We start from the raw sequence: 22803 nt of genomic DNA on the forward strand, positions 1-22803 counted from the left end.
TTAAAGAGGCTAAGCGACCAAAAACTAAGAATGAATATGGAAATATAGGTTTGATTCGAAGCTTAGCAAAAGGAGAAGAATATCAAGTTCTATAATTGTACAAATTCAGTGATCAAACCTCAAAACTAAACATATGACAGTGTCGTCTCACTGTTCTTGCCAAGTCAGTTCAATGATCAAGAAGACAGCTTGATGCTTCCATTTCCCAAATGACACTAATTTGGTGCTTTAGGCTCCGAATCATCGCACTCACTTGTTCCTCTCTGACTACCTACCTGATTCCTTGAATCAGTCAAAGAGACTTCACAAATGCTTCAAAATCCACAGACTTTGACATTTAAAATAAAGTGGCATCTACTTCAACAATGGTGGATATCAGTTTCTTCTCTCAGGCATTTCATCAAAAAACATATTTGATGCATTTTCTAAAGATCATGTTCCAATGAACATCAGAATCAATCATTCCTCTAGTTAAAGACTAGTTGCTTCTATACTTAAAACTACACATCAGAGTCTTATACACTTAGACACAGCAACGTCTCACATCATCAATCTCATGAACAAAAATCTCAATCCTGTGAAGAGAGTGTGTGAGAGAGAGAGAGAGAGAGAGAGCATCAGCAGACCAGAAGTTATCAACAAGCAAACTTACCTGTGAAGTTCAGAGATCAAGTGTATCCCATCATTTGCTCTCTCTCCCATCTCTCTTTGCACCATAATTAAGTTCTAATCCTAACACTCAAAAATAGACTGTAATCAATTCAGGCGATAACACTACACTGCACATAAACAAAATCGACTAAAGACTAGAAAACAATGCGAGAAGAAGATTCATCGACGATTGAAAGATCAATTGTTTTCCTTATTTATGGCGGCGATGCAATTGATCCTCACATCCCCAAACCAGAAACCCTAGCCAAATTACAAATCCAAATCGAACCGGATTCTCGGGGAGATATTAAACCGAACCGGATGAATCTCCCTCACAAACACGTTCAATTCCTTCTCTCTCTTGTTATATGATAAAAGAACAAAAATGGCCTGGCCTTTCTTTTTTGGGTCCAGTTTAGCAAGCCCACTCAAACTCTTAATTATTTTTGAGTTAAAAGAATACTATAGAACCTCTCGTTTACTGAAAAAATAAGTATTACCCCAAATAAAGGCCCAACTATACGTACCTTAAAAAAAACAAGAGTAAATATCGAAGCTTGGGAAATAAATCTCATGTAAAATATTGAAGCATAGCCCAAATAAGGCCCAACTAAAATCGATTTGAAAACACCCTCAACATACAAAATCAATCACATAACCACAGAAGTCCCCCTAGCTATCAATCACCTCATCATCTCCATTTCAATTTTACTCAGATTAGTTAAAAGTATTTTCTAACTGGTGTGCTACTAGAGCCAATAGAATCGGACTACCAAAGCTAAGCTAAGACCAAAGAATAGTTGGATTTGAGTCTTAAACTTGTGTGCAGAGCCGGCTCTTTGCACAAGCCAATGAAGCATGTGCCTGTGACCCCATAATATAAATGTCTTAATCGGCCCCAAATTTGTAAAATGTCTCGTTAGTCTAGTGGTTTAAGTGTTAAAAGATACTATCTGGTATCCTGAGTTCGATCCTTCATAAAGACAGTTTTTACATTTTTTGATTTTTTTGCTTTGTTCACATAATAATTCAGCCCAAACATTAATTGGGCTTGTGGCCCCTATATTTACTGCGCCGGCTCTGCTTGTGTGCTACTAGTAAACCACTCATTGTATTTTCTTAATATAGTAAAAGAAATCATTCTTAACGTCTTCATTTCAATTTTACTCTGATTAGTAAAAGTATCTTTTGTAAATGGTTCCACATACGCTATACGCAATCAGCACTAGAGCCACTAGAATCGGACTACCAAAGCTAAGCTAAGACCAAAGAGTGGTTGGATTTGAGTTTTAAACTTGTGTGCTACTAGAAACCACTTGTTGTATTTTCTTACTATAGTAAAAGAATAATTCTAAATGGTTCCCACATAGACATGAGTCCTCCTTACGCCATCAGAAAAAAGCTGTAGAGCAAAAGTGGAAAAATTTGAGAAATGTTGAAACAATGTATCTTACTCATGACTCTCCTTAGTCAATAAGCTAGAGCAAAAGTGGATCAATTTGGAAAATATTGAATGAAACTCTGTTTCTTCATTGTACTTACTATAGCACATTGTGCTCTAGAAACCACCTTTTTTTTCTATATATCTTTGTCAAAAATAATTTGTATCACATACACATGCCTCCTCGGTACTCAATCGACGAGATTCTTAGTAGAGCATGATGATGACATAAAACAGCAAAAGCCATACTAAAATAAGATAATTAATCTCTTAAGCGCGTGAAGTAGTTGAAGTAGTAAAGGAAAAACAGAGCAGAGAATCGACTACAAGACCACAAGTGATTCATTCGATAGCAAACAAAATATGTGGACCTCATCATCTCCATCGTGTTTTCTTTAACGTCTTCATTTCAATTTTACTCGGATTAGTAAAAGTATTTTCTAAATGGTTCCACATACACATGACTTCTCTTCCATCACTCAATTAGCAAAAAGCTAGAGCAAACGTGGAACAATTTAGAAATGTTGAAACTCTACGTCTTCCATTTTACTTAGTATAGCACATTGATCTACTAGAAGCTACTAATTTCGTTTTACATACATGAATCTGTAAAAGTAAATTGTATAACATAGACACGGCTCATGGTGGTTACACGATGGAGGAGAGAGTATGACAGCGACAGAAAACAGAAAAAGCGAAACCCAAAAATGGATAAAGAAGCTCTTAAACGCGTTGGAAGAAATTGTAAGTAAAGGAAAAAGCAGAGAACAGTGAATCATCTCTCGGCTATAAAAAGAGAGAGAAGGGGGTCACAATACAAATCACAACAAGATCAGAAACAGATTCCAATAGTGAAAGAATTTAAACAAACCGGACGAGAGAAGAATGGGGACAGCGGCAGTAGAATGGAGAGGAAACGAATTCTTGCTCCTCGTGAACAGAGACAACTGGGATCATTTGCAAGTCTTAACTTATTCAAATCTTTTGGATTTAATTTATACGTCAATACTAATATGCATCCTTGATTAATTTGATCAAAAGGGAAGGAGAGGCTGCGGATGTGGAGGGTTCTACATTGCAATGTAGCGATGAGATGTGGGGCGGTTCATGGTTAGGTTATAAACAAGGCCGATTTGCTTTTCTTTTGGACAGCGATAATTTAAAACACAGCACTACCGTGATTCCTAGTTTCTTCAAGGTATAATTAGTGTGTTTCTAATACATTAATGTCATTATAAAAGTTTATTTCTCTGTTAAAATTATTAAGATCTCACGAGATTTGCTTTGGTTATGCAGTCCACAATGACTCCACGTGGGTTTGCCCATTTCTTGGACCAAACGGAAGCTAAATCCTTTGGGTTGAAGTTGCACCTAGTGTTAGCAGACATAGGTTCTGGATCAATGGTTTATGTCTCGAAAATGCCTGGAGATGAGGGAAGCCTCCGTATAATTGATGTTGCTCATGGTGTTCATACCATTTCTTCTGTAAACGGATTTGATTCCAGCTCTCACCAGGTAAATATAGTAGAAGCGTGTGTTGCAAATCTTTTTTGAAAAAATGAAACCCTAACTTTGGTCTTATATATATGCAGGATACAATTATGAGAAATTCGATTATTGCGAAGATTAATATTGCTGACTTTGAAAAAACAGAAGTGTCAATTGAGAAAATTGTTGAGGATGTGATGATGGACCCTCCAGTTTTCATCAACATGTTTGATTCTTCTGTAAGCAACTCACCTGCATGCATATTGATATTTCCGGGCTCCTCTCTGGCTCTCTCTCTCTAATCCCACTTTACTTTTCTGTTAATTTTTTGAATTTATTTAGGGCAATGTGGTGGTGCCGCGTACAAAACACACAGTGGGACTGGATGTGAAAGCCAATAGACCACACGCACACCTCTATGAGAAGCGTTTGAAGTCTGCTGGTAACTGGGACGACCGCTTTAGACAATTCGACAAGTGAACCGTGATGTTGATGACTAATACAAACCTCCTATCATTATTATTATTTATCATAAGTTATCTAGTTTACGCTATTATAAATAAAAATTTGTCGAATCAGGGAAACCTATTTTCCTGAGGTTAATACTCTTAAAAACTAATAAATAAATGGTTGGTTTTTCTAAACCTTCTTATGACGATGACTTAAATTTCGTTTGTATCTTCTTCAATCTATTAATTCAGTCCAATGGATGGGTTTTGCTTTAACTTTTCTTACTCTCTCTTCCACTTTACTTTCACCTTGTATTCATATATTTCTCAATCGAGTAACTTCACGCATTCGTCAAAACCAGTTTAATTAAGTTACTTTGTCGATCGTCAAAAGCACTTGGACCACATCGACCACATCGCATTTTTTTGTAATGACTCTTTTCTTTTTATATAGCAAACATGCTAACGTATCTAATCTTAATTTACGAAATTTCACCATAGACTTATTCCAACAAAGAATTTGTAGAAACTTTATTAAAATTTCTTTTGAAAAAATAATCTTTCCATTAATGCAACATTATTGTGAATATTAATCAACTTTCATAGAATGTTATTCATTAAATATTTAAAAAATAATTTTTCCATTAACTTTAATCCAATGTTATTCATTAAATATTTTTAAAAGTTTACATATAGATATATCTAGAAATTAAGAAAAATCTATCATTATTTGTTGAAATTAATAACTAATTGGTCATTTGACAATCTTAAAAAAACTATAAATATATAGTATTTCTATATCTTCATGATTTCATTAAGATAATTTATTATCTATAAATTTAAATTATCTTCCAAAATCCATCATTTTTTTGGGTCATCTGATAAATCAAATCCATCAAAATTTAATAAATAAAATTGGTGAGATTTTCCTTGCATTGATCATTACATATATATATATATATATATATATATATATATATATTTTTAAGTTAAATTTGTCCTCTCTATTTAACAACATCATCTGTAAATAATGAAACAAACAAAAATATTCGTATCAACAACAAGCAAAAATATATTATTCTGAATCATCGTACTCACTTGCTCGTCTCTTACTAACTGATTCCTTGAACCAGTCAAATAAACTTCACAAAGATGACTAGTCAAACAATCTTCAAAAGGACTTCCAGATCCCGTCATTTCCTTATCTTGGCGGGGGAGGTGGATAGGATTTAAGTTTCGCTTTCATTCAAACATATTTGATGCATTTTCTAAATATCATGTTCCAATGCATTATGATAAACTTGATATAAAATAAAATCAATCATTACTCTAATTATACGAGTTGTTCTGTCCTCATGTTTAAACTACACATCAAATTCTTCAACACTTAAATCACAGCAACGTCTCACATCATCAATCTCAGCAACAAAAACCTCAATCAGGTGCAGAGTGTGTGAGAGAGAGCATCAGCAGACCAGTAGTTATCAACAAGCAAACTTACCTGTGAAGTTCAGAGATCAAGTGTATCCCATCATTTGCTCTCTCTCTCCCTCTTTGCACCATAAGTTCTAATCCTAACTCAAAAAAGATGTAATCAATTCAAGCAGTAACACTACACAAACATCAAAAAACCTTAATTTTATTGAGCAATGGATATAAGTGAAAATCTAAGACTACAAAGCGAAGCAAGAAAAGATCCATGGACGATTGAAATATCAAAATGTTTTCCATAATCAAGGCGGCGATGCAGGAGCTCATATATATCGAACAATTTCTCCCAAATCGAATTCGCATTTTAAAACCACAAACCCTAGAAAACTAATAAATCCAAATCAAACCGGATGACCGACGCAGCAAACCGAACCGGATTCTCGAGGAGATTGATATATTAATGAGAATAAATATATCCGTAATTACTGCTATGATTTTAAATTAATTATTTAGGGACCAAAATAAGGGCAATGAGTCATATCGCTTGCCGCTGAATTCTCACGCTGAGAAGAAGCACAAGAGAAAACACATAACCAAAGGCCAAGGATCAAAACTTGAGAAGATAATAGCCAATAACGTGAAACCACACGGATCGATGACCTGGCAAAATATATTTGAAATCCCGCCTAAACCCCTCAGTTTTTACATTTTCGTGCGAAATTTCAATTTTTTCAATATCCTTTATTGATTGACCAAAGATATTTTACAAGCCTTTCTCCACTAAGCCCTTCTCTCTTCTCTCTTGGCCTCTCACTTGAATCTCCCACAAATTGATCAATCACAAATTCCTTCTTCTTCTCTCTCTCTCTTCTCGATCCCTACGATTTTCCTCGCCAAGGTAATTTTCTTCGTTTTTCTTGTTTGATTTTGTGTGTTCGATCTGTTTTGGTGATGGTTTTTGGCTATTCATATCGAATTCCACGTTTCAAAATTTGAATTTCATGTTCTGGATGATTGTGATTTATGCTTGACTTGCTTAGTTTCTGTAGCATCTATCTCGATTTTGGATGTGTATCGATCTGTTTAGATGATAATTTTTCAATTATCGCTTCTATGTATAGAATCGAATTTTCTACAGCTTGCGATAGTTTCTTCGCTGATCTTGTGATATGTTTGCAGAATCAATTATGAAAGGAGCTAAATCAAAGACTGAAACCAGGAGCTCCAAGTAAGTCTCAGCTAGATCTATTTGTGAATTTGTTTTGGTTAGATCTCTGGAATTTAAATTCCTGTCCATGTCGTTGTATGTTTTTCTGAAGCGTTTTGTTACTTCATTTTTGTGGTGATAGGCTCTCTGTGACCAAGAAGCCGGCAAAAGGAGCAGGGCGTGGCAAAGCGGCTGCTAAGGATCCAAACAAACCAAAGAGGCCAGCCAGTGCCTTCTTCGTTTTCATGTAATCTTCGCCTCAAATTCTCTGTGTTCAGTAGTTTCCATGGATAAAACTTTTATTGCCGTACAAAAGTTTTTTCATCTGGTTACTACCAATCTTTATTTAAAGGTGAGATTAATAGAGAATCCTTTGTCTGCTATCGTTGAGTCAAAAAGTATCTGATAGTACTCCAACGAATCTCTTATTATTCTTTGTGAATTATTCTCACTATTGAACTGATTGTTGATGGTTCCTTTATCCTGTGTGTTAATACTTGTGTTGACATTTTGTGATACGTAGGGAAGATTTCCGTGAGACTTTCAAGAAGGAAAACCCCAAGAACAAGTCTGTTGCTACTGTGAGTGTTATTTGTGGTCAATTTAAAACTTCTTGTACCTTAATCTTTGGATTTATAAAGTTGTGCTGACTACTGATGGTGAATTACAGGTTGGAAAAGCTGCTGGAGACAAGTGGAAATCCTTGTCAGATTCTGTACGTTCTCTTTTTCTGAACAGTTTGACCAGAATTTAGTTATGATTTAGAATGTCACGTTTCTTAATGTAACAATGAAAGTCTGATGATATGTGTGGTGGGTTTTACAATATTTCAGGAGAAAGCTCCTTATGTTGCTAAGGCTGAGAAACGCAAGGTTGAATATGAGAAGAACATTAAAGCTTACAACAAGAAATTGGTAAATCAAATGTCAATCATGTGTCAATTTTAAAGAAAGTGATAGTTGTCTGACCAATCATGATATGGTTGTGGTTTTAGGAGGAAGGTCCAAAGGAAGATGAGGAATCTGACAAGTCAGTGTCAGAGGTCAATGACGAGGATGATGCTGAGGATGGTAGTGAAGAGGTTAGTGGTTGAGTCTTTTAATGTTATTTTTACATCATTGCATATATAAAGACCTTTGTTTTTAATTCTTGTTACTTTTGTCTGTTATTAAAATGCAGGAGGAGGACGATGACTAAAGAAGCTGAAGTTGTGGTAGCATTAGTATAGATGGCTGCAAAGATCTCTCTGGGCGATTATCCTTTTTTATTTTATTTTACTTGAAATGTTGATGGGGCTGATTAAAAGGGTCTTTCTTTTATCTTGTATTTCCACGGTCTCCCACTAAAGCCCTTTGGATGGAGAAAGTGAATTGTAGAATGTTTAGATGGTGAAAGTGAGACTTGCAGCTCTGTACTCTTTGCCCTATAAAACAATTTAGTTTTCTTTTCTCATTTATGATATAAATCGTTAATGATGTTGGTTAAATCTTTTGTCAGTTTGTAAAAAATTGTCACCATAGTGTTGTTATATATTCCTTAAGCATTATTTTGTCAGAAAAAAATGTGCCTTAAACTCTAGCATCGTTAATTATCCACAAATGTGCCATAATCATGGTGTGTTAGGTTGATGGGGGTTTAACCACTAAATCGTTCTTACTCAAGTTTTTTCACAAACTGTGATTAATGGCTAAATTGTCTTAAATTAAGCAAGTTTGTAAAATATAACAAGGGCATGTTGACTTAGTTTTCTTCAGAAAGAGTAAAAGTAATCCTGATCCATCTCTATTCTAGAGATCAGTTTTCTTTTCATTTTGCTTAAAAGGAAATTAAACATAAAGATTAAAGAAATTAATTATGTGAATTGATTAGTTAATCATACACAGATATGGAAAGTATTAATAATATTTTAGGAAAGAGAAGATTCGAGTATGATTCTGTCATTAAGCCTCGCTTTCGAATTTGACCTAACCGATCTGTTTTTTTTTTTTTTCTCTTAAATAAATAAATACAAATTTACGAAACACAGAAGAAAACACAAGGATAAAAAAGGCGCGAGAATGTGAAAAGCCAGTGATGAGAAACCACTCGGATCGATGACGTGGCGAAATATATTTGAAATCCCGCCTAAACCCCTAAAGAATTTTCACATGTCGTGGGAAATTGAAATATCTTTTAATTGTTTCATCAGATATTTTAACATCCCCCACTTAACCCTCTCATCTCTCGGCCTCTCACTCGAATCTCCTTCACAAAGCGTACAATTCACAAACACCTTGTTATTCTCTCTTTACTCTCTCTCTATTTCTCTCTCTTCAACACCTACGAAGATCTTCTTCAAGGTAATTTCCTTCGATTTTTTTTCCAGTTTCCGTCTCTAATTCGTCTTGATTCTCTGCGTTTCGATCTCTAGATGTGATAATTTCGTCTCCACAATTGTTTTTCCTCAGCTTAGAACCGAATATTCTCTGCTGCTAGGTTTTTTCTCTGTTTAATTCCTATTTCTACTTTTGTTTCTGCAGAATCAATCATGAAAGGAGGTAAATCCAAGACTGAAACCAGGAACGCAAAGTGAGTTTTTCACCTAGATCGATTAATTTTTTTGTTTTCTAGTTAATTCCTAGATCTCTGGATTCAGATCCGTATTCAAAACTCGTTGTCGTTTTCTGACTCAATTTTTGTTGGTGATGGATGATATAGGCTCTCTGTGACTAAGAAGCCTGCGAAGGGAGGCAAAGGTGCTGCTAAAGATCCAAACAAACCTAAGAGGCCTTCCAGTGCCTTCTTCGTGTTCATGTAATCCTTCGTTTCTTCAATTTTCTCTGTTTAGTACTTCTGCTTTGGTTCTATGGAATAACTTTATTCTGGTCAAAAGTTCTGAATCTGACTCGTACGATTCTTTTTCAAAAGCGAGATTAGTACCATTTTTTGTTTGCTATCGTACTATTGATGTTATTGTTCATTCCTAAATGTTCTGGATCGTTGACTGTATAATCCAGTTAGTATCGTTAATTATTCATAAACTGATTCTATTTAAGTGTGCTAAAACTTGCGTTGATTTATGATTTGTAGGGAAGATTTCCGTGAGACGTACAAGAAGGAGCACCCCAAGAACAAGTCTGTCGCTGCTGTGAGTTGTGATTTGTTGCTCCTATTCCAAAACTTGTTTGATGATTTTTTTTTTTTTTTGCCTTAGCTTTTTGTGTTTGAAGTTGTTACTAACAATGAATTTCAATGGATTATAGGTTGGCAAAGCTGGTGGTGAAAAGTGGAAATCGTTGTCTGACTCTGTGCGTTTTCTAAGCTAGTTATCTATAGTTGTGTATTAAGTCAATTGTTTCAAGTGTGTTATTAACCTGTGGGTGTTATAATAATGTAGGAGAAGGCTCCTTATGTGGCTAAAGCTGACAAGCGCAAGGTCGAGTATGAGAAGAACATGAAAGCCTACAACAAGAAACTGGTAAATTGGTTATTTGCATTCAGTTCATACAAGGCTGTGTTATGTTTATACTGATCACGTTATTGGGTTGTCTGCTTTCTTTATACTAGTCAGTAGTCACATTATTGAAAGGCTTTTTATACTAATATCATATGATTGAAGTGTGAGTTATGTTTATTTTAAACAATGATGATACAAGCAACTGGTAATTGGGTTAGTGGTAGTGCTTGAATAACAGTGGTTTGTTGTGTTTTCAGGAGGAAGGTCCAAAGGAAGATGAGGAATCTGACAAGTCAGTCTCAGAGGTAAACGATGAGGATGATGCTGAGGATGGGAGTGAAGAGGTTTGGGGTTGATTCTATTAGCTATTTTGCATCATTGCATCTAAATAAATATCTTTGGTATGAAGAAGTAAATCATTGTATTAACTCTGTTATATATGCAATGTAGGAGGAAGACGATGACTAAGAAGTTGAAGTTGTGGTAGCATAATATAGAAGGCTGCAAGGAATCTCTCGGATGTTTTTTATCTTTTCTCTTAAAATATTAATTCGGCTGGTTAAAGTGGCTCTTTTTTTTTTTCTCTTTCTTTTTTACTGATGTTTCGTTTTAGTAAGCAATCACCTATCTTCCCACTGATTCTACGGGTAATGGAAAAAGTATGTAGAATGTTTAGATGAATGAGAGATTTGCAGCTTTATATAATGAATGATTTAGCTTTTTAATTACTCTACGTTTGTTATTACCTTAATGCTCTTTAAACTCTGTTTGTAGTTGATAACTTGATAATTGTCTTATGTGGATTTATAACCCTGAAAAAATTATTAGTATAAAACCATGTTTTTACTTTTATCATATTGGGGTTGTAACGATTGCATAATCACGCTCTTAATCAATGTGTTCCATAAAGTGTAAACCATGTTTTTACTTTTTGTTTGGTTAATTGACTTTAGACACACAGGTTGATAAAATTGGTTTAAGGCCATTCTTTGAACTTTCCAAATGGACCAACGCCATGTCATATGGTTCCCTTTTCATCATTTGAAAAAAAATAAAAGTTTACAGGAGAATTGAGTTTCTCTATGGATGTATTACTTCGTTTAACATAAGAAGTAAGTTAAAATTTTGATCATTTTGACAAAAGTGAAGATTTGAGTGAAATCCGCGTAATAGCAGCAGAAATGCAGAATAGTCTCACTTATGTTATAATCAATATCTTTATTATATCAACGAACCTTTTTGGTCAAATTCATATATTTTTTTCTTAATCAACTAACAAAAGAAAGCATGCTCTTCTTTATTTTCTCAATAGTTTAATCATTAGTCATAAGTCACAACGATAATATATTATATAATGCTGTGATTAAGCCTTGCTTCCGGCTTTACCCAACCACTATATACATAAAGTAAGATACACAGTTTGTGTTCCTCTACGGATACAAGCTACTGATGTAACCAATACCTGGAATTAATTAGGTTGTTTTTATATATTAGTGTGGTGTCTTATTATGTCATCAACACATAGGATTAAGATAATCTTAGATATTTTTGGATGAACACATTTTTCTTTTCCAAATGGTGGATATCTTGACCCGTAAAACTCGATTAAAGTGTTGAAATTCTAACACAAAATTGTGAACACCGTTGACCAAAATCTATCCTAGTTATAGCCATAATTTTCCAAAGTTTTTAATTTGTGACCAAAAATTTGGATTATTTACAGAAAAATAATCTAATTTAATCATTTACAATTGTATCTCTAGCTACCCTGTAATAAACTGGTAACAGACAAGATTAAATCGGACCAATTGATCATTAGTCAAGACATCTTTTCCAAAAAGTGTTTAATTTAACGGTAACAAGTAAACAAAAGATCCTTTATTCACTAAACAAAAGAATATATATCATTCACTTTCTCATTGTCTTGTTCATATAGTAAAAAAATGGAAAAGGAGAAAAGCAAATTGATAGAAGAGATGGAGAGGGAGACGCAAAACGGTGCGTATAATGGGAGAGTGATGACGGAGGAGCAGATGGAGATCCTCCGTAAGCAGATCGCCGTTTACGCCGTTATTTGTGACCAGCTCGTCCTCCTCCACAACTCTCTCTCTTCTTTCAATCCCCTCTCATCAGGTAACACTTCTCTCTCTAAGTGTGTGTTCTTCTGATTTACAACGATCACGTTATTATATGTCTTAGATTTTTACAAAAAGACCATTGAGCTTCTTTGCATACGGTAGATGAAGTGTGTAAGAAGAAAGTTTTAAACGCAGCGTTTTTTGCGATGCAAACGTTGTTTCCATTCGTACACTTGAACCACTGAGATTTTAGTATTATAAAGTGAAAACTGTGTTTGCCGTTTGGTATACAACTAACGAACTCAAAACGCTTTTTTTTTAGTGTTCGATGCATAACTTTGAATCAAATTTCATAATGTTTTAGACATTCGAAGACAGTTTACCTACCGCTTAGATATCGATTCATCATTGCTAAAAAAATTTGTTATTTAATTTTCTTTATTAAAGTATTGCTATTTATAGATATAGTTTATAATCGCTTAGACTGATCAATTCGATCAATTATTTATTTTTTTCTCCAAATTTAATCCGATTTTGAGTATAATCACCTCGTGGCCGATTTTTTAGAAGCTTGGTTTGAATGAGGGTTATTAGTGTTATGTGGTTTTGATAATACATATATTGTACTTGCAAGAAACTTAAGAGTCACGTCACTGATTTTTTCTGTAATGATTTTGAGTATAAAAAGGAGTGAGGCCAGTGGTTGGCGGATACTTTGATCCGATGGGGACATCGTCAAGTTCTCATAGGATATCGACTAGGCATCGGTGGACTCCGACTTCAACACAGCTTCAGATACTTGAGAGCATTTACGAGGAAGGAAGCGGAACACCGAATCGACGGAGGATTAGAGAGATTGCAACGGAGCTGTCTGAACATGGACAGATCACGGAAACAAATGTCTACAATTGGTTTCAGAACCGGCGAGCTAGGTCCAAACGAAAGCAGCCTCAAACAACGACGGCTAATGGTCAGGCTGACGATGTGACCGTGACAGCGGAGGAAAGGAGGAGTTGTGGAGATTCAGGAGGATTAGAGTCTTATGAGCATATACTTTTCCCAAGTCCTGATTTAGGTAAAGATCATTTGAGTTTTCTTGCATTTCATTAGGTTTAAACTTTTTTTTTTTTTAAATTGGTTTGAGTTCAAATTGAGTTTTGAGTTTGAAGCGGTGGTTGGTTGTCTTTTTTTTGTGGTTTCAGGGATTGAGCACTTGTTGAGTATAGGGAAATTTATGGAGAGTTAAATTCGTATAGACTGACATAAAGGGACGATGAAGAAGATCTCTAATCTCTTCTTTTTTCTTTTCTCTGTTTTCATAAAACAGAATTGTGTGTGTGACATTAACAACAAGTCTTTTATTGTACTTTTGTGTTCCTCAAATTGATATGCCCACACCTTCTTTAGCATCAGAAAGAAAAGTGAGGCCATATAAAACTCGGTTTATATATTGGCCTGTAAATCTCGATTAAAATGACACTAAACAGTGGAAACAATTGACAAAAACCGATCCTAGTTATGATAATAGCCTTTTCCATTGTTATTAAATTTAAATGTATTGTCATCTCACAAAAATCATATAAAATCGGATATTGGTTATATGACAACAAAATTAGAATATAATTATATCAATTATAATCCAATTGTATCCGAAAATTACCTCAATTAACTGGTAATTGAAAAAAAAAAAACAAATCGGACCAATTGATCATCTTTCCAAAAATGTGTTTAAAGTTAACGGTAACAAATAAACTAAAGATTTCTATAAAAAAAAAAAAGTATACATAGCTCATTCACTTCCTCATTGTCTTCTTCATATGGTAAAAAGAAGAGAGGAGAAGACAAAGTGGTGAAAGAGGAGATGGAGCAAGAGAGCCTAAACGGTACGTTTGATGATAGAGTAATGACGGAGGAGCAAATGGAGGCTCTCCGTAAGCAAATCGCCATTTACGCAGTTCTTTGTGACCAGCTCGTCTTCCTCCACAATTCTCTTTCTTCTGTCCCACTTCTCTCATCAGGTACGTACAATACTCCATAATTGGATTTGGGAGAAACTTAAGGGTCACGTAACTGAATTTTTATGGTAATGATTTGAGAATATACAATAGGAATGAATTCAATGGGAGGCGGATACTTTGATCCGATGGTGGCATCGTCAAGCGCTCATGGAATGTCGACTCGGCATCGATGGACTCCAACGTCAATGCAACTTCAGATTCTCGAGAACATTTACAAGGAAGGAAGTGGAACCCCAAATCCGCGGAGAATTAAAGAGATCACGATGGAACTGTCTGAACATGGAGAAATCACGGAGAAAAGTGTCTACAATTGGTTTCAAAACCGACGAGCTCGGTCCAAACGAAAGCAACCTCAGACAACGACAATTACCTCTGGTCAGGCGGATGATGCGGCCGTGACAACAACTGATGAGAGAGAGAGTTGTGGAGGAGATTCTGGAGCGTTTGAGTCTTATGAGCATATACTTTTCCCGAGTCCTGATTTAGGTAAATATCTTACTATATGATTTTTATGTGTCTATGCATCGTATTTTGGTTTAATTGAGTCAGAGATGATTGGTGAACTTTTTGTGGTTTCAGGGATTGAGCATTTGCTGAATAGGGACAAATTTATAGACTGAGAGTGAAACAAAGATGAAGAACTCTCCTCCCTCTGCTCTTCTTTGGTTTTCTCAATAAATTGATATCATCGTGTGTAGAATTTACTTTCTGTGGCCATTCAACAATTTTTTTTTTAATTGTAGAATTTACTTTTCACAAATTTCTGGTAAAACATGTATATACACGTACCTAACTCATCATGAACTACTCGAATTAACAAGGGATTGCCACTACCTGAACATAAATTAAGTTCTGAACGAAGCGGGCCATGTTTAGATGCAAAAACCAATCTTTCTTCGGCCACATGAGCAAAGTTCCTTGGTTCGTTTATGACAACTTGGTGCTGGTTTGGCTGTCTTGACTTATTCCTCATTATGAATCAGACCGCTTCATCTTGTTGATGCATCCTTTCTCTAGGTTTTCTGGCTCGTTGGCAAATTGCGTTTTGGTAGTCTCAACTGCACAGAATCAAGATTGAAGTGTGGGATCAGACTAACAATGTAAACAGAAACCGGAATGCATGGTAATATTGTCTTTACAGACCTTTGATTTTGTAGTCCTCCAGCCTCCTGAATCTTGCTGCTGATTTGGGGAGTATGCAAATCTTTCTATTGACTTAAACACATCACTCTTATCCACAGCTGCATTAGTCTCAGCAAGAGGTTCCTACAATATTCATTAGGTTATTATTATTTATGCACACAGTGTAATTGATACCACAAGCTTTGTCCTGAAAGAATTGAAACAAATTCAGTCCTGTTTCAAAATCTTTCGCATCTCCATTTGTCCCAAACTGAAGCCTCAAATTGCTTCTAAAGACTTAAGGGTTTGCAAGAATACCTTGTGCTTTAACGTTGAATCCTTGCTTGCAGCTTCATTAGTGACTTCTAGATGATCAGCAAAGAACAAAATCTGCAAACAAGTAAAATTAGATCTTGATATTAGCGAGAGCTCAAGACAATAATCCCAATCACTCAAAGGAATCACCACTAAAGTCAGCTTACTTTGCTCAAAAACTGGACATTTGATGAATCAGTAGCCATGACTTGCACTCCGAGACATGTGTTTGGAATACTGCAGAAAGGGCAAGAGATAGTATTGAAAACACATCCATCTTGCTCGCACCAAATTCCCTGACCTTTTGAGCCTTCAAATTTTCTGCAGAGTCTCTGATTAACCATTGAGCAATCTGTCATGATAATTGAAACACTTGTTGGCATTTCTGCAGCTCCAGTTCTTGACGTTTTTTTCAGAAGAGACAGCAAATACTTTTTGGAAGACGAAGTCAACAAGCAATTGAGATATGAGTGATTCTCAGGTAGACCTAATGGACTTCTGCAGAGCGAACAAGAAAGCTGCACTTTCTGATTCACTTCTGGAAAAGAATATATGTTGAAGTTTTGGGATTTTGGTTCCGTACTCCCACATCCAAACTCAATTTTTCTTGTTAAAGTCATGTGTTCCGAGGGTCTAGTACTAGGAGCATCGCTGTTTTCGTCTTCAAGGTCAATGACAGGAGAGCTGGTAAACTTTCTTCGCTTCAAAGCTTGAGAATTAACGCTCATGTTGAAAGATGACTCTGCTTCTAGAGTCAAACTACGGGTGTCACCAAAGGAATATCTCTCAGAAGTTGCTACTACGGACGACTCAGCTCCAAGAGGAGATTTTCTGAAATTTGGAGTAGATATATGCTGCTTTAATAATTGATCAGGAGACCTCGGAGATCTCCGACCTATTGTTGTTGGACTAGAGCTTTCATTCACCGAGCAAGAACATGGACTGGCAACTGAAATACCATTGATCATACCAGAGCTTTCCTTGACAAAAGATGTTTCCAGATCTTCATCATAGTTGGTCACCGATGATACCTCACAATACCTGCACATGAAGGTTGTTAAGTTTTCTTAAGGATCTGCATAATATAACCTTACATTCTGCGGTATTTCAAATCAAGGTCCACATGACATGCTACTCTTCTAGTTGAAGCTAACACTAACAAACATGCTACTTTAGGACAATTTATCAAGCATTACACGTGAGATAGAAATGGTACAGATCTAATTAGATATTTCTTAAGAAAACTTGTCTGATTTATTTACCCAGGCTCAGGTTGGACACCGCACTCAAGGTCAATAACTTCTCTACAGCATTCAGCTTCCTCTTTAACTTGAACAAATGTCTGCGCCGAATGCCCCATGTATCTCAAATCTTCAGCTATTTTTGGTTCCACATCTCTGTGATCCCCAAAGGCTTTGCTTTCATCTATAAAAGGATATTTTGGATTCGAATTTGTGTAGTTCTCCACGTCCTCCACCTGCACACAAATTCATTATCAATAACAAAATGAATTCATAAGAGAACACCACAACACAGAATAAATTGTTTGCTTTAAAATGTACTTTTGGTTCCACTTGACTAGATTTGTTCTGAATCTGATTTTCCTTCCTTCTGTATTCTTTGCTTTGGTTTTCCAAGGAAAAGTTCTTCTCAACAGTATCGTCCTGGGACCCTAACATCTTACTGTCAACTTGCTCCTGCATGCAATTTTCAGAGAATTTTAATGATTATGTAATAAAGTTTCAAGGAAGGGAATGAGATTGTTTTGAACCTTGACACTGTTGAAAAAATATCTCAACCCTTCCATAGATGCTTCAAAATTATCATACACTTTGATAGACTGCCTTAGCCACTTTGAAATAGACGCTCTGTTCCTTTGTTCTTTGTATCGCTCATCTGGACACCAAAACAAGACAACCTCAGAGCTATCATAACTGAATTGATCTTAATTTTTAATAAAGTTGAGTAATGAAATCTTATAATTACCTAAGAATATGATGGCACCATAATCAAACCTATGCCGGATACATCGTCCTATAAATAAATATACCATGGCAGAATAACCTGTTACAGTATTAAAATTGACTGGAATAACGAAGTGACAGAATGCAAGTTATCACATTGCACCTGCAGCTTGATTTAGAGCACGATAGGCCTGTTGGCAATACCATTCACTCCCTCCAAGAAGACTTTTAGATGACTTGTAGGTATCATTATATTTTTTCTTCAGTCCGACTTGAATATCATGTCTGGCAAGAAAGTGATTAATTAGAAAACTGTTCCCCCCTAAGATGGATTGGAACAAAGCTCAAAGAATTTAGAGGAATTCTTACAAGTTTGGAAATGGAATGCCAACAATTATCTGTATGTAAACATCAAGGTTTAACAGTCCATTCATAAGACAGTTTGAGCAGTATAAATCTTATTTATCAAAAATATCCAAGACAATGCAGCTAAAAAGGATACCACTGCCCTGGCGTTGTCATCAGCAAAGTCAATCCCTTCTGAAACCTGTTAGAAGCATAGCTTTAAACTCAAACCTCAAGTCATTCATGTTTTTAAACACGCTATATTCTTTGAATGATAAAAGGTACCCATGTCATGCTCATAGGATCCAATGACACCCAATATCTTAAGATTGGATTGCTTTGTTTAATAGAAACTAAGACAAGAGCAAAAACAAAAACAAACCTTTCCTCTACATACTGCAAGAAATGCAGCTCCCTTCTTGGAATCATCTTGAGTCTCAGTTTTAATAGGCCCTGCTTTCTTAGCTCTTCTATTTCTTCCAACTAATTTATTCTTCCCGCGTATAGAATCATAATATCCCTTCAGAACAGAATCAAATTCGTCCTGGGCGCCTCCTCTTGGTTCTGCAATAAAGGACACTTATTCGAGATTTTTGACAAGAAAAAAGAAAACCATCACAATATGATTTGTTGCAACAGTTACTCACCAACAAAAAGGTCCTTTTTCAAGCAGAGCCGAGACCACTGCCCAGTTTCACGCCAACGCGTGCAGAGTTTTTCCATCAACTTATAGCTTGGAAAGAATATCAGAGAGCCTCCTGGTACAATAGTGCAGATTTCTTCCAATGATTTCCCAAGAGCATCCTTCAAAGAAAAGTAGAGCATTGCATTCACGATACACAAAAACAATGCATCACAGTACAAGATGAACACATTTACAAGCAAAAAGAGCTTGACCCAGTGACTAAAAATGACCGGTACCTGGAATGAATATGTATCAGCTGTTTTATAACTTGCATTTAGAGGATAATTACTAGGACCATTGGAGATTGCGCCAGCCCACACCTGGAACGAAGATATTGTTAAATCTCACATTCAATTCTCGAAACTGTTACTAAGTGGAGAGCTTAAGTCAAAACCTGCATATTAGGATCAATAACATGTGGAGCCTCTAAAGAAGTGCCAAACTGCATCCCAAGTTCAGATGAGAAAGAATTCATTGGTGACAAAGTCCTATATTTCACAACCGCAAAACTTAATCATTACTGAACGAGATGGCTCAAAAAATAATAAAAATTAAGCTAACAATTACAAATGGGTTAAGGAGGGGAGTAGAACGCTATGCACATATTGAATGTGAAGCACAAAAACTAAATGTGTGATAAAACTTAACAAAAAGAATAATGCGTATGATCATTGTACACTGAAGACGTTGTGGTTTTAAACAAGACTTATATAACAGGCCGTTATTACTTGCAAAATTTCAGATGGAAAAAGGTGTAGGTGACTTTGTACTGGATAACATAATTTTTTGCAGAAGCAATAGTAAGAAACAGGAAACTACAGCTTACCCAGATGTTAAAATGATGGATAAAGATATATCAGCTAAGTCTTTGAAAACAACAGCAGGATTCATGCACCACAAACTGAAAGTATGCGTCCAGGTACGAGAAGGATCTCCTGCAGCCAAGTAGAGCAACAATGAACACCTTTTGTTTTTACAGACAGGTAAAATTTTCACACATTCGGTTCAAAAGGTGTATCAAAATTCAGTTCTACCTCTTTTAGTAGAGCGTTGTAAACCCAGTTGGTAATCTAAGATGTGACTTCCATTTCTTGAAAAGAAGTATGTAAGTGAAGAGAACAACTCTGCATGAATATAGTGCAATAAGCTCTCATCCTCGAAATGATTTTACAGGAAACAATGCTTAAAAAGTTAGGGAGACGCAAAAAACCTTCTAGTGTCAAGACAGATATCCCGCTCAAATAAAGCATATCTGATTCCATTTCTGCCTCCTTTGATGTTCTGATAGCCTAGAACAGTAATCACAATTGCACATTCAAGCATCATATAAGGCCTGTGGGCCTAGCCAGATAACATTGAAGGAATGACTAACCTTTGTAAAGCATTCCAATAAGATTGGGAAGCATTCACGAGTGATATTAGATTCCTCAAGCTCTCTTAAAGCTTTGTCTCCAGTCCAGCTGCAATCATGTCATTGTAGAACTAAAATGATACTTGGTTACTGTTTTACAAACACGGTTTCCCTACTTAACTTGAAATGTTTTGGGAAAGAAAGTTAACCAATGGCAGGTGAATTATTTCCTGGTAACACTAGATTATCTGATAACTACATATACAATGCAGATTATGCCTACATGCAAGTGCACAAAATTTTCTGGTGGGTTATCACAAGGTATATATCTAACCACATTTCAGACACCAATGCTACATAGAGTAACAATGTATTCAGCTGTTAAGAGTTGTCCAAACAAGACCAGTTCTCATGGAAAATAAGAAAACTAAAAATATAAATACAGTTAAAACATTTAAAATTTTTAGAAGTAATGCACATGTTTAAAAGAAGAGTATCAACGTACCTAGAGAAATAATGCTGAAAATCACGTTTTGCTAATGAGTCCTTTTTTCTTCCAATCCAGCTTATTAGTCCCTAAATACATAGAACACTCAATATTAAAAAGTTATCAGCAAAGATACATCCGAAAATTATCTTGCAGTTAAAATGACTTACCTCTACTACTTCACACAAGGGTTGATAAATCATTGGCTGCGCCAAGCTCATCTGTTCTAGTTCATTCTGTAATTCTGCATAACACTTAAACCACATTAGTAAAGGAAACGAAGTGAACAAAACCATGAATATCTGCAAGGATAGTTTGAGTGGTACATACTGAAAAGAGTGTCTTCTTCCAAATTAATGCTTCCTGCTTCACGAGCAATGTCTTCCATATTACTGTGGACAGTGAAAGATTTAGTAGACGGCCTTATCATCAACATCACAAGCATGCTAAGAAATCTACAAACTTATGTTTCAACCAGCAAATTCTAAGTGTGAATATATTAAAAGTAAGAAGGTTCTGAAGCTTACTGTGCTTCATCAAAAATTATAATCGCTCCTTTCAGATCTACTTCAACTCCTGCTCGAATGACAGGATTAACTATATAGGAATAAGGGCAAAATACCAATTGTGCGTTCTCCGCCATTGACCAGGAAGCAAAATATGGGCAGCCTACAAGAAAATTATTAGAGATTCAGAAACAGAAAAATACAGTCAATTAAAAGTACAACTTAATAAACCAATTCTAACCTCTAACATTTTTTCCAACTTTTACAAGATCTTCAATATCATGAACCTCATTGTGACCTCTGGGCTGAAGTGATGGATGAGATGTGATTTTATTGACGTTCCTGGAAGTTAAGGAAAACAGTTACATGATTTGACGAGCTAACAACAAAAGGGGGAAAAACAAAGAACTTATATCATCAGGAGAAACTCACTTGAACTCAGAACATTGTATGTTTGCCTTATCTTTTAGGAGTAACCGACTAGGAAAAGATTACAAGTTAGTACAGAGGATATCCCGTATCTTTTAGGAGTAACCGACTAGGAAAAGATTACAAGTTAATAAAAGATAAGATTGTATGAATGTTGATGAAACATACCATTCATCATCTACATTGTCTTTCCCAAGTACATGACGATTAGTGCAGTAATGTTTTCTTGAAGCCTTGCACAATGAAGACAGACCCGTGAGGAAAAGAAAACAACTTTAGTATATGACATATGATCTTGATTAACCATAAAATAAGCAAGTCCACAAAAGAGAGCAAAGTCAAGTTAACATACCAATACAGCCATGGGCACTCTGTAACCAGTTTTCCTATACTCACGAATCACTTGAGTAATCTGAGAATGAGTTCGTCTTAAGATGAACAAAAACAAACAATCAATCAATAAGAAGAAAACCATTAATTTATATTCACAACATTTCCAAAATTGCTGATGTTAAAGCTTACGAAGCATAGTATATGGTAGGAATTTTGGTTCTCTTCTTAGTTGCAGTTTCAGCTTTCTCCACATTTGTAGATGCAGGAGTATCTATTCAGAGATTTACCACTATTCAGAGATAAACCCTAATCATAAATGCAATTTCGTTAAAAGTCAATGACGAACCTGAGGGTTGCGTTTCCGGTATGAATCCGCCTCCGTGATTCAATGGATCGGTGGCTGCTTCAGGGGCAGCTTTCGAATGAGACAAATTCCCTTTCAGAAGCCGAGATTTATAGTTCTGTTGCCAAGCGAGAACCGAGCAGAGCAAAGACAGAGATTTGCCCGTACCAGTGGGAGACTCGAGCAACGCGTGGCAGTGACCGTCTCTCTGGGCACGATCGAGCGTAGATATGACCCGGCTCATGAACGCAAGCTGGGTTCCGTACGGTTGATAAGGGAATTCAACTTGAAGGCCTCCGATCTGGTAGACATTTTTAGGGTTTTTGGAGTTTAGGGTTTGTTTCACTTCTTCCTTCGAATCCGATTTGCTGGTTGTGGAAGCCATCTTCTTCGTCGAGAGTCGGTGACTGAAGAAAAATGAGAACTACGAGAAGAGAATTTCGAGCATTTCGCGTTGTAGATAAATGGGCGGGAAAATTCGACCCCTTTTCGAGTTTCTCTTCTTTTGGCGCCCGCCATTGTTATTGTCTGTGGTAAGCTGAGACATTAAAACGACGTACAGTTCTGATTATTTAAGAGAGAACGGCAATACTTCCGTATTCATTAAGATATTGGACCATAACTGGGCTTATTAAAGCCCATTTGTGTGGAGGCAATCACGTAATTGAGATGGTGTCATGTTCAATTGTCTTCTCTCCACTTTCATAATCGTATTATGCAATCT

The 22803-nt window shown here is 35.9% G+C and overlaps 5 protein-coding genes across 7 annotated transcripts; 4 read left to right on the plus strand and 1 right to left on the minus strand.

Moving 5' to 3' along the window:
- The first annotated feature begins 6171 nt into the window (after positions 1 to 6171).
- LOC9326463 (high mobility group B protein 2) lies at positions 6172 to 8153 on the plus strand. The gene is made up of 8 exons (XM_021012554.1): positions 6172 to 6358; positions 6640 to 6688; positions 6810 to 6914; positions 7191 to 7248; positions 7338 to 7382; positions 7501 to 7581; positions 7662 to 7748; positions 7847 to 8153. Exons 2-8 carry the CDS (start codon positions 6648 to 6650, stop codon positions 7862 to 7864), a joined length of 435 nt encoding a protein of 144 aa, XP_020868213.1. The 5' UTR covers positions 6172 to 6358; positions 6640 to 6647; the 3' UTR covers positions 7865 to 8153.
- A 710-nt stretch (positions 8154 to 8863) lies between these two features.
- On the plus strand, positions 8864 to 10831 carry LOC9326464 (high mobility group B protein 3). Its single transcript, XM_021012555.1, has 8 exons — positions 8864 to 9006; positions 9187 to 9235; positions 9365 to 9460; positions 9737 to 9794; positions 9910 to 9954; positions 10044 to 10124; positions 10361 to 10447; positions 10554 to 10831. The coding sequence occupies exons 2-8, from the start codon at positions 9195 to 9197 to the stop codon at positions 10569 to 10571; spliced, it is 426 nt and encodes a 141-aa protein (XP_020868214.1). The 5' UTR covers positions 8864 to 9006; positions 9187 to 9194; the 3' UTR covers positions 10572 to 10831.
- Positions 10832 to 11800: 969 nt separating this feature from the next.
- Positions 11801 to 13619, plus strand: LOC9326465 (WUSCHEL-related homeobox 14). Its single transcript, XM_002890357.2, has 3 exons — positions 11801 to 12236; positions 12870 to 13256; positions 13384 to 13619. Exons 1-3 carry the CDS (start codon positions 12047 to 12049, stop codon positions 13425 to 13427), a joined length of 621 nt encoding a protein of 206 aa, XP_002890403.1. The 5' UTR covers positions 11801 to 12046; the 3' UTR covers positions 13428 to 13619.
- Positions 13620 to 13812: 193 nt separating this feature from the next.
- Positions 13813 to 14820, plus strand: LOC9326466 (putative WUSCHEL-related homeobox 10). Its single transcript, XM_021014453.1, has one exon. The coding sequence runs from the start codon at positions 14292 to 14294 to the stop codon at positions 14703 to 14705; it is 414 nt and encodes a 137-aa protein (XP_020870112.1). The 5' UTR covers positions 13813 to 14291; the 3' UTR covers positions 14706 to 14820.
- A 133-nt stretch (positions 14821 to 14953) lies between these two features.
- On the minus strand, positions 14954 to 22495 carry LOC9326467 (Fanconi anemia group J protein homolog). Of its 3 annotated transcripts, none has more exons than XM_021014450.1 (29): positions 22083 to 22495; positions 21926 to 22007; positions 21756 to 21831; positions 21572 to 21636; positions 21407 to 21454; positions 21216 to 21316; positions 20996 to 21137; positions 20799 to 20860; positions 20639 to 20712; positions 20487 to 20557; positions 20003 to 20090; positions 19841 to 19919; positions 19665 to 19754; positions 19457 to 19565; positions 19025 to 19118; positions 18867 to 18950; positions 18593 to 18749; positions 18328 to 18509; positions 18103 to 18147; positions 17970 to 17998; positions 17764 to 17885; positions 17623 to 17700; positions 17408 to 17532; positions 17199 to 17333; positions 16899 to 17113; positions 15804 to 16677; positions 15640 to 15711; positions 15343 to 15465; positions 14954 to 15257 (listed from the first exon to the last, which is right to left on the minus strand). In XM_021014450.1, the coding sequence occupies exons 1-29, from the start codon at positions 22462 to 22464 to the stop codon at positions 15213 to 15215; spliced, it is 3849 nt and encodes a 1282-aa protein (XP_020870109.1). In that variant the 5' UTR covers positions 22465 to 22495; the 3' UTR covers positions 14954 to 15212. The 3 variants fall into 3 exon arrangements, with proteins under 3 accessions (XP_020870109.1, XP_020870110.1, XP_020870111.1); XM_021014451.1 differs by having other exon boundaries at positions 14955 to 15257; positions 17623 to 17670; XM_021014452.1 differs by lacking the exons at positions 21407 to 21454; positions 21572 to 21636; positions 21756 to 21831; positions 21926 to 22007; positions 22083 to 22495 and having other exon boundaries at positions 14956 to 15257; positions 21223 to 21308.
- Between the last annotated feature and the right edge of the window lie 308 nt (positions 22496 to 22803).

The sequence above is a fragment of the Arabidopsis lyrata genome, assembly GCF_000004255.2.
Source record: "Arabidopsis lyrata subsp. lyrata unplaced genomic scaffold ARALYscaffold_1, whole genome shotgun sequence".
Lineage (NCBI taxonomy): Eukaryota > Viridiplantae > Streptophyta > Magnoliopsida > Brassicales > Brassicaceae > Arabidopsis > Arabidopsis lyrata.

Bases quoted from the DNA above. Each gene is read 5' to 3' on its own strand.
- LOC9326463 (XM_021012554.1), top strand. From the start codon at position 6,648: ATGAAAGGAGCTAAATCAAAGACTGAAACCAGGAGCTCCAA. The intron at 6,689-6,809 runs GTAAGTCTCAGC...TTGTGGTGATAG, and splicing joins ACTGAAACCAGGAGCTCCAA to GCTCTCTGTGACCAAGAAGC. The intron at 7,383-7,500 runs GTACGTTCTCTT...ACAATATTTCAG, and splicing joins GGAAATCCTTGTCAGATTCT to GAGAAAGCTCCTTATGTTGC.
- LOC9326464 (XM_021012555.1), top strand. From the start codon at position 9,195: ATGAAAGGAGGTAAATCCAAGACTGAAACCAGGAACGCAAA. The intron at 9,795-9,909 runs GTGAGTTGTGAT...AATGGATTATAG, and splicing joins AGAACAAGTCTGTCGCTGCT to GTTGGCAAAGCTGGTGGTGA. The intron at 9,955-10,043 runs GTGCGTTTTCTA...ATAATAATGTAG, and splicing joins GGAAATCGTTGTCTGACTCT to GAGAAGGCTCCTTATGTGGC.
- LOC9326465 (XM_002890357.2), top strand. From the start codon at position 12,047: ATGGAAAAGGAGAAAAGCAAATTGATAGAAGAGATGGAGAGGGAGACG. The intron at 12,237-12,869 runs GTAACACTTCTC...GAGTATAAAAAG, and splicing joins TTTCAATCCCCTCTCATCAG to GAGTGAGGCCAGTGGTTGGC. The intron at 13,257-13,383 runs GTAAAGATCATT...TTGTGGTTTCAG, and splicing joins TTTCCCAAGTCCTGATTTAG to GGATTGAGCACTTGTTGAGT.
- LOC9326466 (XM_021014453.1), top strand. From the start codon at position 14,292: ATGAATTCAATGGGAGGCGGATACTTTGATCCGATGGTGGCATCGTCA.
- LOC9326467 (XM_021014450.1), bottom strand. From the start codon at position 22,464: ATGGCTTCCACAACCAGCAAATCGGATTCGAAGGAAGAAGTGAAACAA. The intron at 22,008-22,082 runs GTTCGTCATTGA...ATCTCTGAATAG, and splicing joins ACCGGAAACGCAACCCTCAG to ATACTCCTGCATCTACAAAT. The intron at 17,999-18,102 runs GTATCCTTTTTA...GTTTACATACAG, and splicing joins ATGACAACGCCAGGGCAGTG to ATAATTGTTGGCATTCCATT.